Source organism: Lytechinus pictus, chromosome 16, assembly GCF_037042905.1.
Source record: "Lytechinus pictus isolate F3 Inbred chromosome 16, Lp3.0, whole genome shotgun sequence".
Classification (NCBI taxonomy): domain Eukaryota; kingdom Metazoa; phylum Echinodermata; class Echinoidea; order Temnopleuroida; family Toxopneustidae; genus Lytechinus; species Lytechinus pictus.
Genome location: NC_087260.1, coordinates 25,743,067 through 25,765,482, shown reverse-complemented (window position 1 = coordinate 25,765,482; position 22,416 = coordinate 25,743,067). Strand labels below are relative to the sequence as shown.

The window sequence follows — 22,416 nt, the reverse complement described above, 5'->3', positions numbered from 1 at the left end:
TTGATCAATAATGGACAACTGTCCTATTGTTAAACCTACCTTCAAAATTTCTGGCCTGATTTGGAAGCAGTTAGTTATGTTCAGTCCTTCACACAAGTGTGTGTGTGTTTGGGTGGGGTGGGTGGTGTGTGAAAGATGTGATGTGTTGTGTGAGGGTTTGGAGAGGGTGCGTGTGGATTGATGTGCATGCACAAAAGTTGTAACTTTTTTCAAACTGTGATTTTTCACTCAGCAACTTAGTGCAATGAGATTTTACAACCTTAATATTGTCTCGCAGTAATGCAAAGATTTCCATGAGATTGGTACAAAAAACATTTGCAGGGCGAATAACTATATCAAGATATATCAATTAATCAAGGATTGAATGTTCAGACTTCAGTTCAAACTGATGGGACATTTTCTGACGCACCTTGTATGCATAGCAATAGTCTGTTCTTTATTTACACGCATCTGTGAAAGCACTCCTCGGTTGAGAGGACATGAATACCTTTTTTTAATACTAGAGAAAAAATCATGACTTTATCAAATATTACTGCTTGCAGGAAGATTTAATAGCCTTCGTACGTTTTTTGGCGTCAGTGAGAAGAGCAGAGCGCACGGGATTATTATAGGATCTAGATTCTGATACTACATGGAGACAATTTCTTTAAATCGGATATTCGCTTTTGGAACCCTGGACCTCGGATAGAATACTAGATACATAATATAAAATGAAAAAGCATTGATATATAAGGAAATTATATGTAGATCTCTGTTACTATTACGGACGGGAGAGTTAAAAGTAGAAGAGTTGTTCGGCGATTAGGCACTGTTCGTAGAAATCGGAGATTCATATTTTTAGCTCATATCCCCATGCGTGTGAAGCTTAATCTTTTGAATCTTCTCGACGGACATTGCATTAGGAATACGGTACCGGTACACGGAATATATTTTATCGTGTTGAGAAGAGTACTGTGAACGCATTCGATGGAATCTTGAGTCAGAAAATGTGACCGTCCTCGTTTAACATAATAACGTCGATATATTTCGTTTGGATGATGTATAATACAAGTACTTTGGGAACAGAGAGGGTTTTTTCTAATGTTATGTGAACATTTTACTCAGAAGATAGTAGGCATTTAATGACACTGAACCATATCTTACAAGGAACAAACATCTTTTTAAAACAACGATCACCGACGTTTGTGAACTCAGACCTTCTCCTGATTCTGCCATTTTGACGACATTAGATCTAAACAAAATTGAACCGTTACAGGCATGGAGTCAAATCTATAGTATTCAGATTATAGTCATCATGGTCACCAGATATTAATCCTGGGGCGGTAGCATGTGCATGAAATATTTCTTTCACCATATCACTCGAGATTGAAGTCTGCGTGAAACTATCTTATTCAAATATCCTGGATAAGTATTAGCTTCTTGTTTGTCAAGTTTTACACCTTCATCTTAAAAAAAAAGAATTGCTGGCAGGAATTCCTCATGTCATGAATAAGACGCCTATCTAAGCTGTGACGGCAGATGTTTTGAAGACAGGATCTACTTTTTAGGTTGAGGCAATCGGTGCCAACCAGGAAAAGAAAGAGCTGTTATTGGAAACTTCATCAATATCCTACAATATAACCTTCTCGGTTATCAGGTCATACACCTACTATCATTGATCCGGACCGATCCGGATTGATTACAAAGTAATAATGAATAAAGCGCTTATCAGAGCTATAGGAAGGGGATGTTATGAAGACAGTATCCTCGAGGATGAAGAAATTTGTGTTAACCATGCAGTGAGAGACAAAGTCGTTCTTAAAAGGGCGACACTCATTCAGATCGCTTTAAATTGTAGTTTCCATGAAACAACTTCATATATATGTGTACTTCATGATTATATCAACTGATGCTTCTCAACCATCGCACAAGTACGATGATACAACAACCTGGTGGACTGTACTATAACGGATGATGATGATGATGATGATGATGATGATGATGATGAACCTACATCTCTTCATTGATCGGGATTGATCACAATCCTGAACAAGGCGCTTATTCCAGCAGCGAAGGAGCTAGATCTTGCGATCCATTCTTGAAGATGGGGCCATAGGTGTCAACCAGGAGGAGAGAGAAAGTGGATCTAGTTGACAATACACTCCTCCAAATGGTTTTAACTGGTTGTTTTACTTGAAAAGACTATACTTTGCTATTAAAGGTATACATCTCCAATCGTTGACCAAGATTGGGAACCTAATGAACAACGCGCTTATCACAGCTGTAAAGGAAGGATATCCTTGAGGACTTACCTAATTATTTCTTTTATAGCAATAGTTATATTGACCGGAATTGATCACATCATGAACAAGGCGCTTATTGCAGCACTGAAGGAAGGGGATGTTGTGAAGACAAGATCTATTCTTGAGGATGAGGAAATTGATATAATCCAGGAAGAGGTAGAAGATACAAATGGGAAGACAATGCTCCACATCGCTTCAGAAGAAGGGCACATCGAGTTGGTGAAATACATCATTGACGTGACGGATAAATTTATTAAGCAGAGCGGGAATGATGGCAATCGTCCTCAAGATGAGTCTCAGAGTCGTCTTCGGAATCTCGCTCAATATCTGGATGTCAATGAGAGTGATAATAATGGTTTTACACCTCTCTACCTTGCCTCAAAGTTCGGTCATTTAGATGTGGTTGAGTGTTTAGTCAGACATGGAGCAGATTTAAACAAAGCAACATCAGATGGCGATACACCCCTTTGTATTTCATCAACTAACAGCCATCTTGATGTGGTTGAATGTCTCGTAAGTTCGGGGGCAGATGTAAATAAGGCGGGGAAGAGTGGAGCAACACCTCTACATTGTGCATCAGACAAGGGACATGCAGGCATTGTGAAATATCTCATTTGTCAGGGAGCCAAGCTAAATTCTGTCGATGGTGATGGCCGTACACCTCTTCATTTTGCTTCAAAGAATGATCACATTGATCTTGTACAAAACCTTATCGATGCAGGGGCAAATTTAAATGCAGAGAATGTGGTTTGGCGAACACCTGTACATCTTGCTTCACATGAAGGTCATTTTGAAGTAGTTAAATGTCTAGTAACTGCAGGAGCAGATGTCAATAAACCGGATGAGGATGAATGGACACCTGTTCATGTGGCGTCAGAGAAAAATCACATAGATATTGTGAAATATCTCATGGCCGAGGGCGCAAACATCAACCCAGAAAATGATAAGGGAACGTCACCCGTGTATTTAGCTTCTAAGAACGGTCATCTTGATATCGTTAAATGTGTAGTGAGAGCAGGAGCAGAAGTCAATAAATCGACTGAAGATGGATGGACACCTCTTCATGTGGCGTCACAGAATAATCACATAGATATTGTAAAATATCTCATTGCTGAGGGTGCAAACATCAACGCAGAACTTAATGATCAGACGACATCTGTCTATCTGGCTTGTCAGAACGTTCATCTTGATATTGTTGAATGCCTGGTGAAAGCAGGAGCAGATGTCAATAAATCAGATGAAGATGGATGGACACCTCTTCATGTGGCGTCACAGAATAATCACATAGATATTGTAAAATATCTCATATCACAAGGAGTCGACCCGAATTCTGTCGATTGTTTCGGTCGTGCCTCTATACAGTTATCTTCAGAGAATGGTCACATAGATGTTGTCAAGTATCTCATTGCTGAGGGTGCTAACGTCAATGCAGGAGAAGATACGATGTCACCCGTATACGTGGCTTCTATGAACGGTCATTTAGAAATCCTTGAATGCCTGGTGAAAGCAGGAGCAGATGTCAATAAGTCAGCAGAATATGGATGGACACCTCTTCATGTGGCGTCATATTATAACCACATAGATATTGTAAAATATCTCATTGCTGAGGGTGCAAACATCAACGCAGAACTTAATGATCAGACGACATCTGTCTATCTGGCTTGTCAGAACGGTCATCTTGATATTGTTGAATGCCTGGTGAAAGCAGGAGCAGATGTCAATAAATCGACTGAAGATGGATCGACACCTCTTCATGTGGCGTCAGAAAACAATCACATAGATATTGTAAGATATCTCATTGCTGAGGGTGCAAACATCAACGCAGAAAGTAAAAATCAGATCTCATCCATCTATCTGGCTTCAAAGAGAGGTCATCTTGATATCATTAAATGTCTGGTGAACACAGGAGCAAATGTCAATAAATCGATTGAAGGTGGATGGACACCTCTTCATGTGGCGTCACTTTATAATCACATAGATATTGTAAGATATAGCATTGCTGAGGGTGCAAACATTAACGCAGAAAATAATAACGGGTTTTCACCACTACATAAGGCTGCACAGGAAGGTCATCTTGATATTGTTAAATGTCTAGTGAACGCAGGAGCAAATGTCAATAAATCGACTAAAGATGGATGGACACCTCTTCATGTGGCGTCAGAAAACAATCACATAGATATTGTAAAATATCTCATTGCTGAGGGTGCAAACGTTAACACAGAAAGTAATTATCAGATCTCATCCATCTATATTGCTTCAAAGAGAGGTCATCTTGATATTGTTAAATGTCTGGTGAATGCAGGAGCAAATGTCAATAAATCGACTAAAGGTGGATGGACACCTCTTCATGCGGCGTCACAAAATAATCACATAGATATTGTGAAATATTTTATTGCTGAGGGAGCAAATATCAACGCAGAAAGTAATAATCAGATCTCATCCATCTCTCTGGCTTCAAGGAGAGGTCATCTTGATATCGTGAAATGTCTGGTGAATGCAGGAGCAGATGTAAACCAAAAAGGAAAGTATAGTTGGACAGCTCTCGACGAGGCTTCACATAAAGGTCATATAAACATCATTAAATACCTAATCTCGAAAGGAGCCAAAGTCAATGGTGTTGAGAGCAATTACCCTTCACCATTACATTACGCATCGCATGGAGGTCATGTCGATGTTGTAAAATACTTTATCACCAAGGTAGAAGATCTGAACTCATTAGATAATAAGGGAGCTACACCACTGTCTGTCGCTTCACTGCAAGGACATCTTGACGTAGCAGAATGTCTGGTGAATGCAGGAGCAGAGGTCAATAAATCGACTAAAGATGGACGGACACCTCTTCATGTGGCGTCAGAAAACAATCACATAGATATTGTAAAATATCTCATTGCTGAGGGTGCAAACGTCAACGCAGAAAGTAATAATCAGATCTCATCCATCTATCTGGCTTCAAGGAGAGGTCATCTTGATATTGTTAAATGTCTGGTGAATGCAGGAGCAGATGTAAACCAAAAAGGAAAGTATAGTTGGACAGCTCTCGACGAGGCTTCACATAAAGGTCATATAAACATCATTAAATACCTAATCTCGAAAGGAGCCAAAGTCAATGGTGTTGAGAGCAATTACCCTTCACCATTACATTACGCATCGCATGGAGGTCATGTCGATGTTGTAAAATACTTTATCACCAAGGTAGAAGATCTGAACTCATTAGATAATAAGGGAGCTACACCACTGTCTGTCGCTTCACTGCAAGGACATCTTGACGTAGCAGAATGTCTGGTGAATGCAGGAGCAGATATCAATAAATCGGATGAGTATGGATGGACACCTCTTCATGTGGCGTCAGAAAACAATCACATAGATATTGTAAAATATCTCATTGCTGAGGGTGCAAACGTTAACGCAGAAAGTAATAATCAGATCTCATCCATCTATCTGGCTTCAAAGAACGGTCATCTTGATATTGTTAAATGTCTGGTGAATGCAGGAGCAGAGGTCAATAAATCGACTAAAGATGGACGGACACCTCTTCATGTGGCGTCAGAAAACAATCACATAGATATTGTAAAATATCTCATTGCTGAGGGTGCAAACGTCAACACAGAAAGTAATAATCAGATCTCATCCATCTATCTTGCTTCAAAGAGAGGTCATCTTGAAATTGTTAAATGTCTGGTGAATGCAGGAGCAGATGTCAATAAGTCAGCAGAGGATGGATCGACACCTCTTCATGCGGCGTCACTGTATAATCACATAGATACTGTAAAATATCTCATTGCTGAGGGTGCAAACGTTAACGCAGAAAGTAATAATCAGATCTCATCCATCTATCTGGCTTCAAAGAACGGTCATCTTGATATTGTTAAATGTCTGGTGAATGCAGGAGCAGAGGTCAATAAATCGACTAAAGATGGACGGACACCTCTTCATGTGGCGTCAGAAAACAATCACATAGATACTGTAAAATATCTCATTGCTGAGGGTGCAAACGTTAACGCAGAAAGTAATAATCAGATCTCATCCATCTCTCTGGCTTCAAGGAACGGTCATCTTGATATTGTTAAATGTCTGGTGAATGCAGGAGCAGAGGTCAATAAGTCGACTGAACATGGATGGACACCTCTTCATGCGGCGTCACACAATAATCACATAGATATTTTGAAATATTTCATTGCTGAGGGTGCAAACGTCAATGCAGGGGAAGATAAGATGTCACCCGTGTACATGGCTTCTATGGACGGTCATTTAGAAATCCTTGAATGCCTAGTGAAAGCAGGAGCAGATGTCAATAAGTCAGATGAAGATGGATGGACACCTCTTCATGTGGCGTCACAGAATAATCACATAGATATTGTAAAATATCTCATATCACAAGGAGTCGACCCGAATTCTGTCGATTGTTTCGGTCGTGCCTCTATACAGTTATCTTCAGAGAATGGTCACATAGATGTTGTCAAGTATCTCATTGCTGAGGGTGCTAACGTCAATGCAGGAGAAGATACGATGTCACCCGTATACGTGGCTTCTATGAACGGTCATTTAGAAATCCTTGAATGCCTGGTGAAAGCAGGAGCAGATGTCAATAAGTCAGCAGAATATGGATGGACACCTCTTCATGTGGCGTCATATTATAACCACATAGATATTGTAAAATATCTCATTGCTGAGGGTGCAAACATCAACGCAGAACTTAATGATCAGACGACATCTGTCTATCTGGCTTGTCAGAACGGTCATCTTGATATTGTTGAATGCCTGGTGAAAGCAGGAACAGATGTCAATAAATCGACTGAAGATGGATCGACACCTCTTCATGTGGCGTCAGAAAACAATCACATAGATATTGTAAGATATCTCATTGCTGAGGGTGCAAACATCAACGCAGAAAGTAAAAATCAGATCTCATCCATCTATCTGGCTTCAAAGAGAGGTCATCTTGATATCATTAAATGTCTGGTGAACACAGGAGCAAATGTCAATAAATCGACTAAAGGTGGATGGACACCTCTTCATGTGGCGTCACTTTATAATCACATAGATATTGTAAGATATAGCATTGCTGAGGGTGCAAACATTAACGCAGAAAATAATAACGGGTTTTCACCACTACATAAGGCTGCACAGGAAGGTCATCTTGATATTGTTAAATGTCTAGTGAACGCAGGAGCAAATGTCAATAAATCGACTAAAGATGGATGGACACCTCTTCATGTGGCGTCAGAAAACAATCACATAGATATTGTAAAATATCTCATTGCTGAGGGTGCAAACGTTAACACAGAAAGTAATTATCAGATCTCATCCATCTATATTGCTTCAAAGAGAGGTCATCTTGATATTGTTAAATGTCTGGTGAATGCAGGAGCAAATGTCAATAAATCGACTAAAGGTGGATGGACACCTCTTCATGCGGCGTCACAAAATAATCACATAGATATTGTGAAATATTTTATTGCTGAGGGAGCAAATATCAACGCAGAAAGTAATAATCAGATCTCATCCACCTCTCTGGCTTCAAGGAGAGGTCATCTTGACATCGTGAAATGTCTGGTGAATGCAGGAGCAGATGTAAACCAAAAAGGAAAGTATAGTTGGACAGCTCTCGACGAGGCTTCACATAAAGGTCATATAAACATCATTAAATACCTAATCTCGAAAGGAGCCAAAGTCAATGGTGTTGAGAGCAATTACCCTTCACCATTACATTGCGCATCGCATGGAGGTCATGTCGATGTTGTAAAATACTTTATCACCAAGGTAGAAGATCTGAACTCATTAGATGATAAGGGAGCTACACCACTGTCTGTCGCTTCACTGCAAGGACATCTTGACGTAGCAGAATGTCTGGTGAATGCAGGAGCAGAGGTCAATAAATCGACTAAAGATGGACGGACACCTCTTCATGTGGCGTCAGAAAACAATCACATAGATATTGTAAAATATCTCATTGCTGAGGGTGCAAACGTCAACACAGAAAGTAATAATCAGATCTCATCCATCTATCTTGCTTCAAAGAGAGGACATCTTGATATTGTTAAATGTCTGGTGAATGCAGGAGCAGAGGTCAATAAGTCGACTGAACATGGATGGACACCTCTTCATGCGGCGTCACACAATAATCACATAGATATTTTGAAATATTTCATTGCTGAGGGTGCAAACGTTAACGCAGAAAGTAATAATCAGATCTCATCCATCTATCTGGCTTCAAAGAACGGTCATCTTGATATTGTTAAATGTCTGGTGAATGCAGGAGCAGAGGTCAATAAATCGACTAAAGATGGACGGACACCTCTTCATGTGGCGTCAGAAAACAATCACATAGATATTGTAAAATATCTCATTGCTGAGGGTGCAAACGTCAACACAGAAAGTAATAATCAGATCTCATCCATCTATCTTGCTTCAAAGAGAGGTCATCTTGAAATTGTTAAATGTCTGGTGAATGCAGGAGCAGATGTCAATAAGTCAGCAGAGGATGGATCGACACCTCTTCATGCGGCGTCACTGTATAATCACATAGATACTGTAAAATATCTCATTGCTGAGGGTGCAAACGTTAACGCAGAAAGTAATAATCAGATCTCATCCATCTATCTGGCTTCAAAGAACGGTCATCTTGATATTGTTAAATGTCTGGTGAATGCAGGAGCAGAGGTCAATAAATCGACTAAAGATGGACGGACACCTCTTCATGTGGCGTCAGAAAACAATCACATAGATACTGTAAAATATCTCATTGCTGAGGGTGCAAACGTTAACGCAGAAAGTAATAATCAGATCTCATCCATCTCTCTGGCTTCAAGGAACGGTCATCTTGATATTGTTAAATGTCTGGTGAATGCAGGAGCAGAGGTCAATAAGTCGACTGAACATGGATGGACACCTCTTCATGCGGCGTCACACAATAATCACATAGATATTTTGAAATATTTCATTGCTGAGGGTGCAAACGTCAATGCAGGGGAAGATAAGATGTCACCCGTGTACATGGCTTCTATGGACGGTCATTTAGAAATCCTTGAATGCCTAGTGAAAGCAGGAGCAGATGTCAATAAGTCAGATGAAGATGGATGGACACCTCTTCATGTGGCGTCACAGAATAATCACATAGATATTGTAAAATATCTCATTGCTGAGGGTGCAAACGTTAACGCAGAAAGTAATAATCAGATCTCATCCATCTCTCTGGCTTCAAGGAACGGTCATCTTGATATTGTTAAATGTCTGGTGAATGCAGGAGCAGATGTAAACCAAAAAGGAAAGTATAGTTGGACAGCTCTCGACGAGGCTTCACATAAAGGTCATATAAACATCATTAAATACCTAATCTCGAAAGGAGCCAAAGTCAATGGTGTTGAGAGCAATTACCCTTCACCGTTACATTACGCATCGCATGGAGGTCATGTCGATGTTGTAAAATACTTTATCACCAAGGTAGAAGATCTGAACTCATTAGATAATAAGGGAGCTACACCACTGTCTGTCGCTTCACTGCAAGGACATCTTGACGTAGCAGAATGTCTGGTGAATGCAGGAGCAGATATCAATAAATCGGATGAGTATGGATGGACACCTCTTCATGTGGCGTCAAAAAACAATCACATAGATATTGTAAAATATCTCATTGCTGAGGGTGCAAACGTTAACGCAGAAAGTAATTATCAGATCTCATCCATCTATCTGGCTTCAAAGAACGGTCATCTTGATATTGTTAAATGTCTGGTGAATGCAGGAGCAGAGGTCAATAAATCGACTAAAGATGGACGGACACCTCTTCATGTGGCGTCAGAAAACAATCACATAGATATTGTAAAATATCTCATTGCTGAGGGTGCAAACGTCAACACAGAAAGTAATAATCAGATCTCATCCATCTATCTTGCTTCAAAGAGAGGTCATCTTGAAATTGTTAAATGTCTGGTGAATGCAGGAGCAGATGTCAATAAGTCAGCAGAGGATGGATGGACACCTCTTCATGTGGCGTCAGAAAACAATCACATAGATATTGTAAAATATCTCATTGCTGAGGGTGCAAACGTTAACGCAGAAAGTAATAATCAGATCTCATCCATCTCTCTGGCTTCAAGGAACGGTCATCTTGATATTGTTAAATGTCTGGTGAATGCAGGAGCAGATGTAAACCAAAAAGGAAAGTATAGTTGGACAGCTCTCGACGAGGCTTCACATAAAGGTCATATAAACATCATTAAATACCTAATCTCGAAAGGAGCCAAAGTCAATGGTGTTGAGAGCAATTACCCTTCACCGTTACATTACGCATCGCATGGAGGTCATGTCGATGTTGTAAAATACTTTATCACCAAGGTAGAAGATCTGAACTCATTAGATAATAAGGGAGCTACACCACTGTCTGTCGCTTCACTGCAAGGACATCTTGACGTAGCAGAATGTCTGGTGAATGCAGGAGCAGATATCAATAAATCGGATGAGTATGGATGGACACCTCTTCATGTGGCGTCAAAAAACAATCACATAGATATTGTAAAATATCTCATTGCTGAGGGTGCAAACGTTAACGCAGAAAGTAATAATCAGATCTCATCCATCTATCTTGCTTCAAAGAGAGGACATCTTGATATTGTTAAATGTCTGGTGAATGCAGGAGCAGAGGTCAATAAGTCGACTGAACATGGATGGACACCTCTTCATGCGGCGTCACACAATAATCACATAGATATTTTGAAATATTTCATTGCTGAGGGTGCAAACGTCAATGCAGGGGAAGATAAGATGTCACCCGTGTACATGGCTTCTATGGACGGTCATTTAGAAATCCTTGAATGCCTAGTGAAAGCAGGAGCAGATGTCAATAAGTCAGATGAAGATGGATGGACACCTCTTCATGTGGCGTCACAGAATAATCACATAGATATTGTAAAATATCTCATATCACAAGGAGTCGACCCGAATTCTGTCGATTGTTTCGGTCGTGCCTCTATACAGTTATCTTCAGAGAATGGTCACATAGATGTTGTCAAGTATCTCATTGCTGAGGGTGCAAACGTCAATGCAGGGGAAGATAAGATGTCACCCGTGTACATGGCTTCTATGGACGGTCATTTAGAAATCCTTGAATGCCTAGTGAAAGCAGGAGCAGATGTCAATAAGTCAGCAGAGGATGGATCGACACCTCTTCATGTGGCGTCAGAAAACAATCACATAAATATAGTAAAATATATCATTGCTGAGGGTGCAAACGTTAACACAGAAAGTAATTATCAGATCTCATCCATCTATCTGGCTTCAAAGAACGGTCATCTTGATATTGTTAAATGTCTGGTAAATGCAGGAGCAGATGTCAATAAATCGACTGAAGATGGATGGACACCTCTTCATGCGGGGTCAGACTATAATCACATAAATATTGTAAAATATCTCATTGCTGAGGGGGCAAACCTGAATGTAATGGATAAGGAAGGCTTTACACCCTTATGTCTAGCTTCTATGAAAGGTCACCTTGATGAAGTTGTTAAATGCTTAGTGAATGCAGGAGCAGATGTCAATAAATCAGTTAAGGATGGATGGACACCTCTTCATGCAGCGTCACAGAATAATCACATCGATATTGTGAAATATCTCATTGCTGAGGGTGCAAACATTAACGCAGAAAATGATGAGGGGATGTCACCCGTGTATCTGGCTTCTATGAACGGTCATCTTGATATTGTTGAATGTCTAGTGAATGCAGGGGCAGATGTAAATAAATCGAAAGAGAATGGATGGACACCTCTTCATGTAACGTCACAGAATAATCACACAGATATTGTAAGATATCTCATTGAAAATGGAGAAAATATCAGCATAATGGATATCGACCATGTCACAGCATTACATATCGCTGCATGGAACGGTCATTTTGAACTTGTTGAATATCTAGTGAATGCAAAAGCTGATGTTAACCAAGTCACAAAGGATGGCGAAACAGCTCTTCATTATGTCTCTTACAGAGGCTTTCTAAAAATCACGCAATGTTTAATTACGCATGGGGCAGATATAGAGGCGCGTGTTAATAACGGCTGGACAGCTTCTCATTTTGCTGCAGCGAATGGTCACTTAGACTGCTTGAAATATCTCCTGAGGAACAGAATTACCGATGAAGTTGAAGATAGTCACAACCCCTTTGGTACAAATATACAGGTAAGTGTATGCACGTTTCAAAACCTAACTACCTAAACCCACAGTACAAAGAGTCTTAAAACCACTTATGTATGATCCATTGATTGGGTGTATCTACTGGTAATTTCTTTTAAAAGAATATTGCAAATAAAATCTCAAAAGTCTGCTCAAATAGTATAATCCTGGAAAGATACTTCTTCCTGTCATCAATTCACTGATGTCGTCATCAATAATTGACGGCAATATTTTTACATAAACACTCTACTATGGAATATTTAGTCAGTGAAAAGTGATGGCCTTGTAACATATCAGCAGTTTCATAACTGGAAGAATGTGGTGTCGATCTCATCCCTAGAAATGCAAAAAAAGATCTAGCATATAGAATTCTCTTCCAATCAGGCAATCGTTCATTGTTGTATATACCGTGTGAGTAAAAAAAAAACACTTCACACATCCCTAATTAATTTAATGAAAAATAGACCATTAACATATGATTATTATATATGGCCTAAAAGAGTATCTTCTCCGAAATAATTTGGTACCATACTTATGTTGTATGTATTTACGCGTGGATGATCAGGTGGTATTCTTTGCAGTGATGTTAAATGTGATTTGCGCCAAAGTAAGACGTGGCTGCAATTAATGAATTCAGAAGTCAGTGATGTCATAAACTTATAAGGGTCAAATCAAAATCCATTTCAGAATACCTTTTCAATAATTTGCATTAAAATAGTTTATTTAATACTTTTTAGTATTAATTCTCAATTTAATTTCATTTACAAGAGATTTGCAAATACGTTTACTAACTCATGTAGGATTATGACATAATTGGCATATGAATTCATTCATTGCAGTCTTGCCTTACTTTGGCGCAAATCAAAATTTACATCACTGCATAGAATACCTACTGATTAGCCAAGCGTGAAGATATACCACATAAATATTGTATTCAATTATTCGGAAGAAGATACTCTGATCCAGCCATATATAATTACTATGCGCGTTCATGATATATTTTTCCCTTACATTTTTTATTAATGAGGTGTCAGGGGTTTTTTAATAACACGTTATAAAAGTGAAGATAAATAAATATGATATGATTGTATATAAGCTAAACTAAATAACACATACTCAACCTGTTACACCTGTGCGGTAACCGTTTGTCCATACTTGATATGTATAGAAACAAAAAACCTGTTGATTACTCTTTCATACATGTAAAGTATATTTGTACAGACCTCGTTAAACTTGCATTTTTTACGTATCACAATGTAACAGACGTTAAATGGTGTCACACCACTGATGCTTGCCGCGAGGGGAGGACATGACGAGTGCGTTCGTATGTTACTTGATAACAACGCAGACATAGAGACAACAGATAATGAAGGGTGGACAGTCCTCCATTATGCTGCAGCAAGGTAAACTACATATATAGAGAGGATATCAAACTGATGTAAAGGTGTTTAAACTGTTTCTGTTATGGATGTAGGATTGATATGTTTTAACTAATTACAATTTCGACTGGATATAACCGACATGTTATTACTCTTAACTGTTTTTTTCACTCTTCGTCAAAATTTTAAGAATAGATTATGTTAGTGATTGTAGAGTCAAATTAAGTCGTCGAGGTAAAGTCATATTAGCAAGTACTGGTTTATTAATGCCAACCCACTCAAAATGCATCGATCAAATCAGATCCATTATAAAAGTGATCCCTCAGTTTAAGTTTGTCAAAGATTTTGGATATACAATTTTCCCGATTTTAATTCTTCATTTATAAAAAAAAAAGTGGAAATGTAACAGTTGTGAATTATCTACTGGATCAGAAAGACCTATTGTGTTCAAGACGTTCAAGAAGAGGTCAGTCACCTTTAGATGTTGCATTGCGATCAGGAATGGCTGGAGCTGCAGGGTTTCTTCTTGATAAGGTAATACATTACACATATTTTGGTTAATTACTGTTTGACAAGTGCGTCGGGATTTTAACTGTGGTACACAGAGGGGAAATTTATAATTTATTTAGCAATAAAAAAATATACGTGAACTTTTGGAAAACCGCACGCCCAGGCCAAATGTAAATTTAAAAAGAGAAAGAAAGTTTTCTAATACATCTAGTTCATGGTGATATGTCGTTACAAAGAGTCCTTTAGCTTCCTCACAACCATTGTTTAGACATCTGATTTTTAGGTGTCCTGTATCTTATATCACTAATATGCCCTCGATTATTTTAGGTTGACATTTTGTTGTTCAATGCACATGACTTGAGCATGATGAGTTTTTGTTGATTATCTACTTGCACTATTTCTTCAGGGCTACAAGACACGCAAAGATTCTACATTTCCAAACACTCGTACATTGATAATTGTGTCAGGGTTGTAAACATGTTACTTTTTGTTCTGCTGTTTAACAGGACACATCGGTAATACACCAGAGCGACAGTAAAGGAGTTACACCTCTTCACCTTGCTATTGAAATTGGATTAACATCAATCATTGAAGAGTTGATTTCTTTAGGTGCTGATTTAAACCAGGCATCAAACGATGGCCACACACCCTTACATACTGCTATCAGACTATGTAACTGTAAGAAGAGACAAGTTGAAATGACAGAAGCTTTGGACCAGGTAGCGTATTCAATTTCCATATATGAAATTTGCTACTGGAAAAAGTTGGTTATAATCATACAGATAATTATATATATATATATATTCTATATACATATTGGGATGGTACAGATTTGTTATTATCAATGGAAAAAAACCCTAGTGAAATGTACAGTTTCATAATATAATTAATTCGGACTTTAGAGTGATAAAAAAAAAGAAAAGCCATATCCTAGATTTCTCCAAAATGAATAAACACTTGTTTGTCAAAATAGATACAGCAAGAAAACGACGATATCTTATCCCCATCAGAGGCTCTGATACAATACCTAATAAATGAGGGATCTAAGAATGGCATCAAGGATAATGACGGGCATTTTCCAGCACAGTACGCCAAGGATGAGTGTATTAAGCAAATGGCTTTCAAAAGGTGAGGGAAGTAATAAGTAACCCATGCACTTCCAAAAGTATGCATTACAAAAAATATAGAGTCTTTATCATAATAATCATCTCCGAATTATCGCCTGCGGAAATTCATTGTCTTCTTATTTCCTTTTTGGTCGCTCACCAGCCCATGCACATCTTCGTTTATAGCCAGAATCACCTTGAATCCATTCAAAATCATTACTGGTATATGAACAAAGGTGAAGTAAGTTTTATGTAAGTGCTAATATAATATGAATGAATGGTCTGTGCCATTAGAATTGACAAAATTTCACAATTTTCGAAAAAGCCCTTTAAAATACATAATAGCATGAAACCAGTACTTCTTGCTGACATTTTTTTGGTCTATAAAAACAACAGTCAATCCAACCTAAGGAATAACTTACATAAGATTTTTTAAAGCAATATTCGGTCTCAGCCCTTCTAAAATAAATGTATAAAAAGAGAAAAATGTACCATATATTAGTCCATACTACAATTTGTTTCAATCTATTTTTCCCTCTTCTTCCTTTTCCAGGTCATTTGGAGATGTTGATACACGCGGTAAGTAGTTCACCTGAGAGTCAAATGTCTTATATAACATTGAATCTAAACAGTCATCAATGCAAAACTTGCCAAAGGTTCCCTATATAAATCGTTTCGGAGAATGATACCAAATGAAAATCAGAGCCTATGACGCTACTACGAACAATAAATGATTTTAGTGATCAATCATTCAAATGGTACTACCTTTTGTATAATTATATAGAAAAAATAATGATAATGATAATATGCATTTGTATATCGCCATCTATCTAGAAACAATCTACTCCCAGGCGCATTGTTATTATTATCATTACCCCGGCTTTAGCTCGAGCTGCCTTTCAGCGCTCGTGCATTCAAGGAATTAATCATGCCGGGTACCGATTCACCTCACCTGGGTAGAGTGCAGCATAGTGTGGATAAATTTCTTGCTGAAGGAAAACACGCCATGGCTAGGATTCGAACTCATGACCCTCTGTTTGAAAGGCGAGTCAGAACCACTAGACCACAACGTGCGCCCCAAATCAGGAATCTCTGACAAAATGACCATTTCCCTTGGTTCTACTATATTTTATTTCCCCCTTTTTAATAACAAGATCCACCGATTCCAAGATCAACAGAGACTCACCGCAGTATTGGTAACGAAGGTGGAATCCTATACTTGGATAGTTGTGACGTCACAATGGTTATTTCACCAGGATCATTGGAGGCTGGCTCTTGTCACGATGTATCTCTTGCTCTGATTACTGAGGATCCACCAACAATCAAAGAGGATGAGTTTCTTACAGGTTGTGGCGTAGAAATCAATATCCCGAGACTGTGGCTCTACTCAGAAAATCAGCCAATAACAATAACTCTCCCCCATGCCGCATCACACATGAAGGCAAATAAAGAATTTGTTGACATCATTTGGAAACATACTGAATCAACATCAGGTAAGTCTACATAAAGTCAATGTCTACGCTTTCACAATAAAGTGTTATTGCCAGAAGTCAGTCAGGAGTCCAAGGGGTTTAAATCCATTGAATGCGGGTGGGCGGCTTCACCTGGCAGAATTGACAAACGTAAAATTCTTTTATGTCTTTAATTTAATGTTTCAAGTGTACCTTATTGTAGGATGCTATATATTTAGCAGTTTATTTAAAGTGGGTGTGTTTTATTTTAAGTTATATTTATTATCTGAGGCAAGATGCAAACAGATAGCAAAGTGACAGACTATTAGCATTTTGCAAATATCTGCTTGAAATTAAACTTTTTGGTTGATACTTTTCTTGATGAATTTGGAGTATATGTTAAAAAAAAGAAATAAAAAGATGGACGCTACAATGTAGCAGCAGCGTCGAACTTCTGACAAGCAAAAGGAAAAAAAACAGCACTTTGTCATTGGCCATCACCATATTAGAAATGATTTTCCCTAACTCTGAAAACCAAAAACAAAATCAATCAATCAATGAAAAAATAATAATGAAATTTGAAAATAAAATTGAAAAATCACCAAAGAACAGAAGTTGTTGTTATTGTTTTATTATCCCCATTTTCAGAGTCTGAAAGGGAGCATGTTGCTTCCCCCTTCCCATCAGGTATTTCGTCAAGATGTCGAGATTCATGATATTTTTTCCAATTTCGTGACATTAGTTGCGACTATCTTTGGTCACAATCATGACGGGATTTAGGCCAATCACTTGTTCAGATTATTATTATGACGGATATAATTAGCCCTGTAGTAGTCGTAGTCGGTTTAGTAAAATCAGTCAGCTGTTACAGATGTTTAAAAAAAATAATTTGTTCATTCAGCCCATCGCGTGAAGACATCTAATAATGAAAATACACAATGTGTCATCAAAGAAAGAGAAATGGAAATCATCATCTCTGCCGACTCTGTGATCAATGGAAGGATACAGCTTTGGGTACCATTCGATATTCACCGTCACGCCACGGGGAAACTGATGGCTTGCACCCCTTTCCTTCCCGTTGATATGGTACAGGGAAATGATGTAACACTAAGGATGTACATTCACGAGGACATACCTTACATTGCTGAGGTAAACAGAACATCTCGACTGTGAACTATTTTTAAAAATCATTTGATGAACATATTCATATCTCATTTAGACCGTATTGATGAAATAAATTGATGATGTTTGGCTTATTTGAAGATAAGGTTCCAGATTGCTGCGTCTCAACTTAATGGCGAGTTTTGGATGACAAAAAAATCTGACACCCGACGGTCCCCGGTCCTTGATTATTTTTAATCCTTGGTTGCGCTACCAACACAATATAATAGGGCGCATGATCTATATGATTTGTAGAAAATCGCGTCCTGTGGAGCGTATCATGAAACGAATAGTCAATAATTTTCACTGACTGACTATCGTTCCTTGCATCTGACTGACCAGAGCAAATCAATCGGTAGAAATCACTATTTCATGAAACACCCCTCCCTCATAAACCCTTTTGTAAATGCAATATAAAGCAAAAATGGCGTCGATATTGCTGTGCGTATAATCCTGTATTGGTGCTTTCGATCGACGCATCAACCCCAAAATATAACATGAATAATCATCGTTAGGTTTTGGAATCCACCCCAGTCATAAGCCCCTTACTCTTGCCATAGCAGATGACACGATTAATTCTAGTAATCCAACTTGCACTTACCCTGAACAGTAAATGTTTTCATTAATCAAATTTTTATTACTATCATTTTTATTATTATAATAACTACTGTTGTTTTCATTATAATTGTCATTATCATCACAGACTGTACATGTATAATTTTATCATGATTCTTATAATTATTTTTATATGGTATCATTCTAATTTAGTTTTTTCGTTGCTATTGTTATTTGTTTACTGCTACCATTGCAATCATCATTTAAAATAGAAAATAAAGGAAGAAGAGGAACAACTGTTAAGCCGCCAGGTACATCCTAAAAGATGTTTTGATCTTGCACCTGAATCAAGCGACCTACAGATAGAATGCAATGGAAGAAAGATGGTAATTTACATTCACGACTTCATTATTCATTATCTCCTTCTATTCCATGAAATAATGTATATTAATTAGCAACGCTTAAAGCAATAAATCATTCATAATCTACAACTAGCCTGATATCCCAGTACACAGGTAGATGAATAGAATATATACTAGGCAATTTCTTTGGACTGGAGACCTACAACTCTAAAAAATATTAACAATAAAGTTATTTAAAAAGAAAATTCCAAGGAGAATTAAATTTGATGTCTCCCATGCTTTATTATCTATTAGAGAGAGAAAAAATGGACAAGAAATTGTTGGCTTTCTTTGATGTCTAGTTCATTTTATTTGTTTGTTTATTTTGTTTTCATTTTTTCATTAATTTCATTCATACTCGATAGAACCTATGATGTAGCAAAATGAACTTCACACTAAATTAAATTGAATTCATTGATTGCTATTATCTTTTCTTTTTTTATTGGAGTCTCTTCCAATATATTTTGAATGAATAGCACTGGTTTACAAACTTATCACATTGTTTTGTAGAGTGCGTTTAGTACTAAAATATGATCTAGATCTAAATTATATGAAAAAAATCAAATGATAAACCATTTAGAATTTAATTATCATCAATATTTACAATTTCACCAGATTATTTAAACTGATCTTTTATATACCCCTTGATTTCAAAATTCCAGAGCATCTCTGCTAAAGAGCTATTCAACCGACAGGAGACTCTTGTTTCGATGCCCATTACGACTGAACCCAATACCAGAATGCAAATGATTAACATCTCAATGTCAACCAACGATAGAGATCGAACGACGAGCATGGCGTTCATGGCGATACGAACAGGTTCATACATCTTCTCACTCCTTCAACTTACTTATTCCTTACGATTTATATACCAAACCTTAAGGCCTCCTCACACCTAACCGAATTGCGTGAAATATGCCTTACGATGGCTGGCGAAAGGCATTTTTTAAAATCGTTTTCAATGGTAACTGATAGTAAATCATATTTACCCGTCGTGTTTGGGGTTCATACACCTTCTGATCTAACAGCTGCGATTATTCAAATTTGCGCGGAAATTTTGAACATATTTAAAATTTCTCGACGAATTGAAAAATCGTTAGTCATCTGATTGAATTCGCATCTTTTATTTAGTCTGCAGTAATCGTTCGTTTAACGTTCGTGTGTTATTGTCGCGCATAGTCTTTCATCGCGCTTTTTCCAAAGTGAACCGATCTCGAAAGAACCCTTAATGAAGCAACACGATGACACAAACGTACAAGAACGCCCGATCTATTCCCTCGTCTTCGTTTCTAATCGCACGCCATATCAAACCATTTCTCACTATTCGTTCGTCTTATTGGGTTATATCAACCCTTCGGTCGCCTTCGGCTGCAATTTACTCAAAGAGGTGAACAGAAAAATCGATATCCTTCGCATGTCATTTTTATCCTTCGCTTACCGTTCGTTGATAAAATTTGACAATTGTTACTGATCGCATGATTTGACAGAAATTTTATTTGAATTCGTTGAATTTGCATGCATTTTGTGCATTTTTCCCATTCGTCACCCTTCGTCCGCCTACATTCGGTCAGGTGTGAGGGGGCTTTTAAAACAGAATTTATAGAATTTTCATATGGCTGTTTAAAAATTAGAATATAGTATCATATTTATCATAAACCGGTTCCTGCATTACTCTTTCATTTTTTTTACAAAGCAGTACAATACTGGGGTATACTGCCAAGGTATTTTGATAAAACCGAGTTAAACACTTTTTTTTTTACTTTAAAGATTTCCCTCATCTTTCTTATCTTTATGTTATTAAGGAATTGACCTTGCTCACGATTTTGTGTTATATTCTTAAGATTTCTCGACTGACATGCAATCAACACTTGATGAGATAATCACCGCTTCAGATACTGAGAGCAGGTAACAAAATGAGAAATAGTTGATAGTTGTAGAAATTATCGCACTTCATTATATAACATGTACCAACATATTATGGGAAATAAATAAAACATTATTTGATACGAAGAAAAATAAACTTATCATGCAAATTGAAATTGTCATGTCACTATACATGTATAAAGATTTTGCTCACGCTTCGCGCTCGCATTGCCTTTTAGGTGATTTACATATGGAGCTTAAAATATCAAATTTTTTAGTCAATATACAAAACATATTTCAGCTCGGAAATCGAACTTTCATTATTTTGTTTTTATGCGCCGGTCCTACGGGACGTACTATGATATCACGCTCAGTGTACGTGTCCGCCCGTCTGTACGTCGCACAGTGGGCCAGAATGAGTTGAAAGTGCGCCAAAATTATATTCCGGGTTATATTTTTACTTTAACATGTTGAATATGGGTAATTTTGGGCGTAGAATCGACTGAAAATAATTTAAAGCCGATATGACGTCACTTTGTGTGATGAAAGTACATCTAAATTTATAAATTAGCACACCAAAATTAGCGCAGAAGTGATTTAGCACTTTCTGTATATACTTTCACTATTGCACTACCTGATTAACACATTTGTATCTAGCACTCCCTTAGTCAATGAGTACACCTACATAGCACCATGACAGTGCATTTGATTTTTGGACATTGGGTTGTGTGAGGGACCAGGATTTTGCCCTTCAAAATCAGAAACATCCTGGCTCAAAAGACATTTAATTTACTCGAGAAAGCAAGCAAAGAGGTTAGTTAAAGGGGAATCCAGCCTTAGCCATAAAATGCTGTGTGTGGAAGGAGAAAAATAAATGAAACAGAATGGTGAAACTTTGAAAGAAATCGGACAAGCAATACAAAAGTTATAGCTGCTTTAAAATTGAAATCACTAATACTATGTAGATTTCAAATTGGCAACTTGGTAAGTAAATTATGACAAGGGGCAAGGACAACTTTCCCATAGGCCATGTACTTTATTATCAGGGATTTGTGGTTTTCTCCTAAGTACCCATTCCCCTGGGGCAGTAATCCAAATATAACCCATGTAGTATATTGTTTTATGTCCTCATGAAAGAAAAATATAATTTGAAATAAAACTTTTGGGAAGAATTACATTTTAGCCATAATATGTATTGGAGTACATGGAAGAGTAGTCCTTGCCTTACATCACTATGACATCCCATATGCGGCCAATTTGAAGTCTCCATGGGTATAGTGATTACCAATATTTACAACTTTTAAAAATTCATAACTTTCTTGTTGTTTGTCCAAAATTGTTCAAACTTTCACCTATCAACTTGTCTGATTTTTCTTTTCCTTATAAAAACAAGTTTTTATTTGGGTTGGATTCCCCTTTAATGTTTTATGTTATGTATTTTTGATTATGGTCTAAGCATAAAGTGAAATTTTAGAGATCTTTTTCTTGGTTCATAATGACAAATGATAATGTGTATGTAGTATGTATAATGTATGTGCATGTATGTACAA

At 37.6% G+C, this 22,416-nt stretch overlaps 1 protein-coding gene across 1 annotated transcript in view; it reads left to right on the top strand.

The window, feature by feature from the left end:
- Positions 1-580: 580 nt before the first annotated feature.
- LOC129279499 (uncharacterized) overlaps positions 581-22,416 on the top strand; it is a 34,596-nt gene continuing 12,760 nt past the window's right edge. Inside the window, exons 1-11 of the mRNA XM_064111480.1 lie at positions 581-12,446; positions 13,704-13,843; positions 14,215-14,353; positions 14,836-15,048; positions 15,303-15,457; positions 15,989-16,014; positions 16,590-16,928; positions 17,788-18,035; positions 18,875-18,988; positions 19,666-19,822; positions 20,845-20,908. Coding sequence (XP_063967550.1) covers positions 2,343-12,446; positions 13,704-13,843; positions 14,215-14,353; positions 14,836-15,048; positions 15,303-15,457; positions 15,989-16,014; positions 16,590-16,928; positions 17,788-18,035; positions 18,875-18,988; positions 19,666-19,822; positions 20,845-20,908 — 11,699 coding nt within the window. The 5' untranslated portion in view covers positions 581-2,342. The remainder of the gene's footprint in view (positions 12,447-13,703; positions 13,844-14,214; positions 14,354-14,835; positions 15,049-15,302; positions 15,458-15,988; positions 16,015-16,589; positions 16,929-17,787; positions 18,036-18,874; positions 18,989-19,665; positions 19,823-20,844; positions 20,909-22,416) is intronic.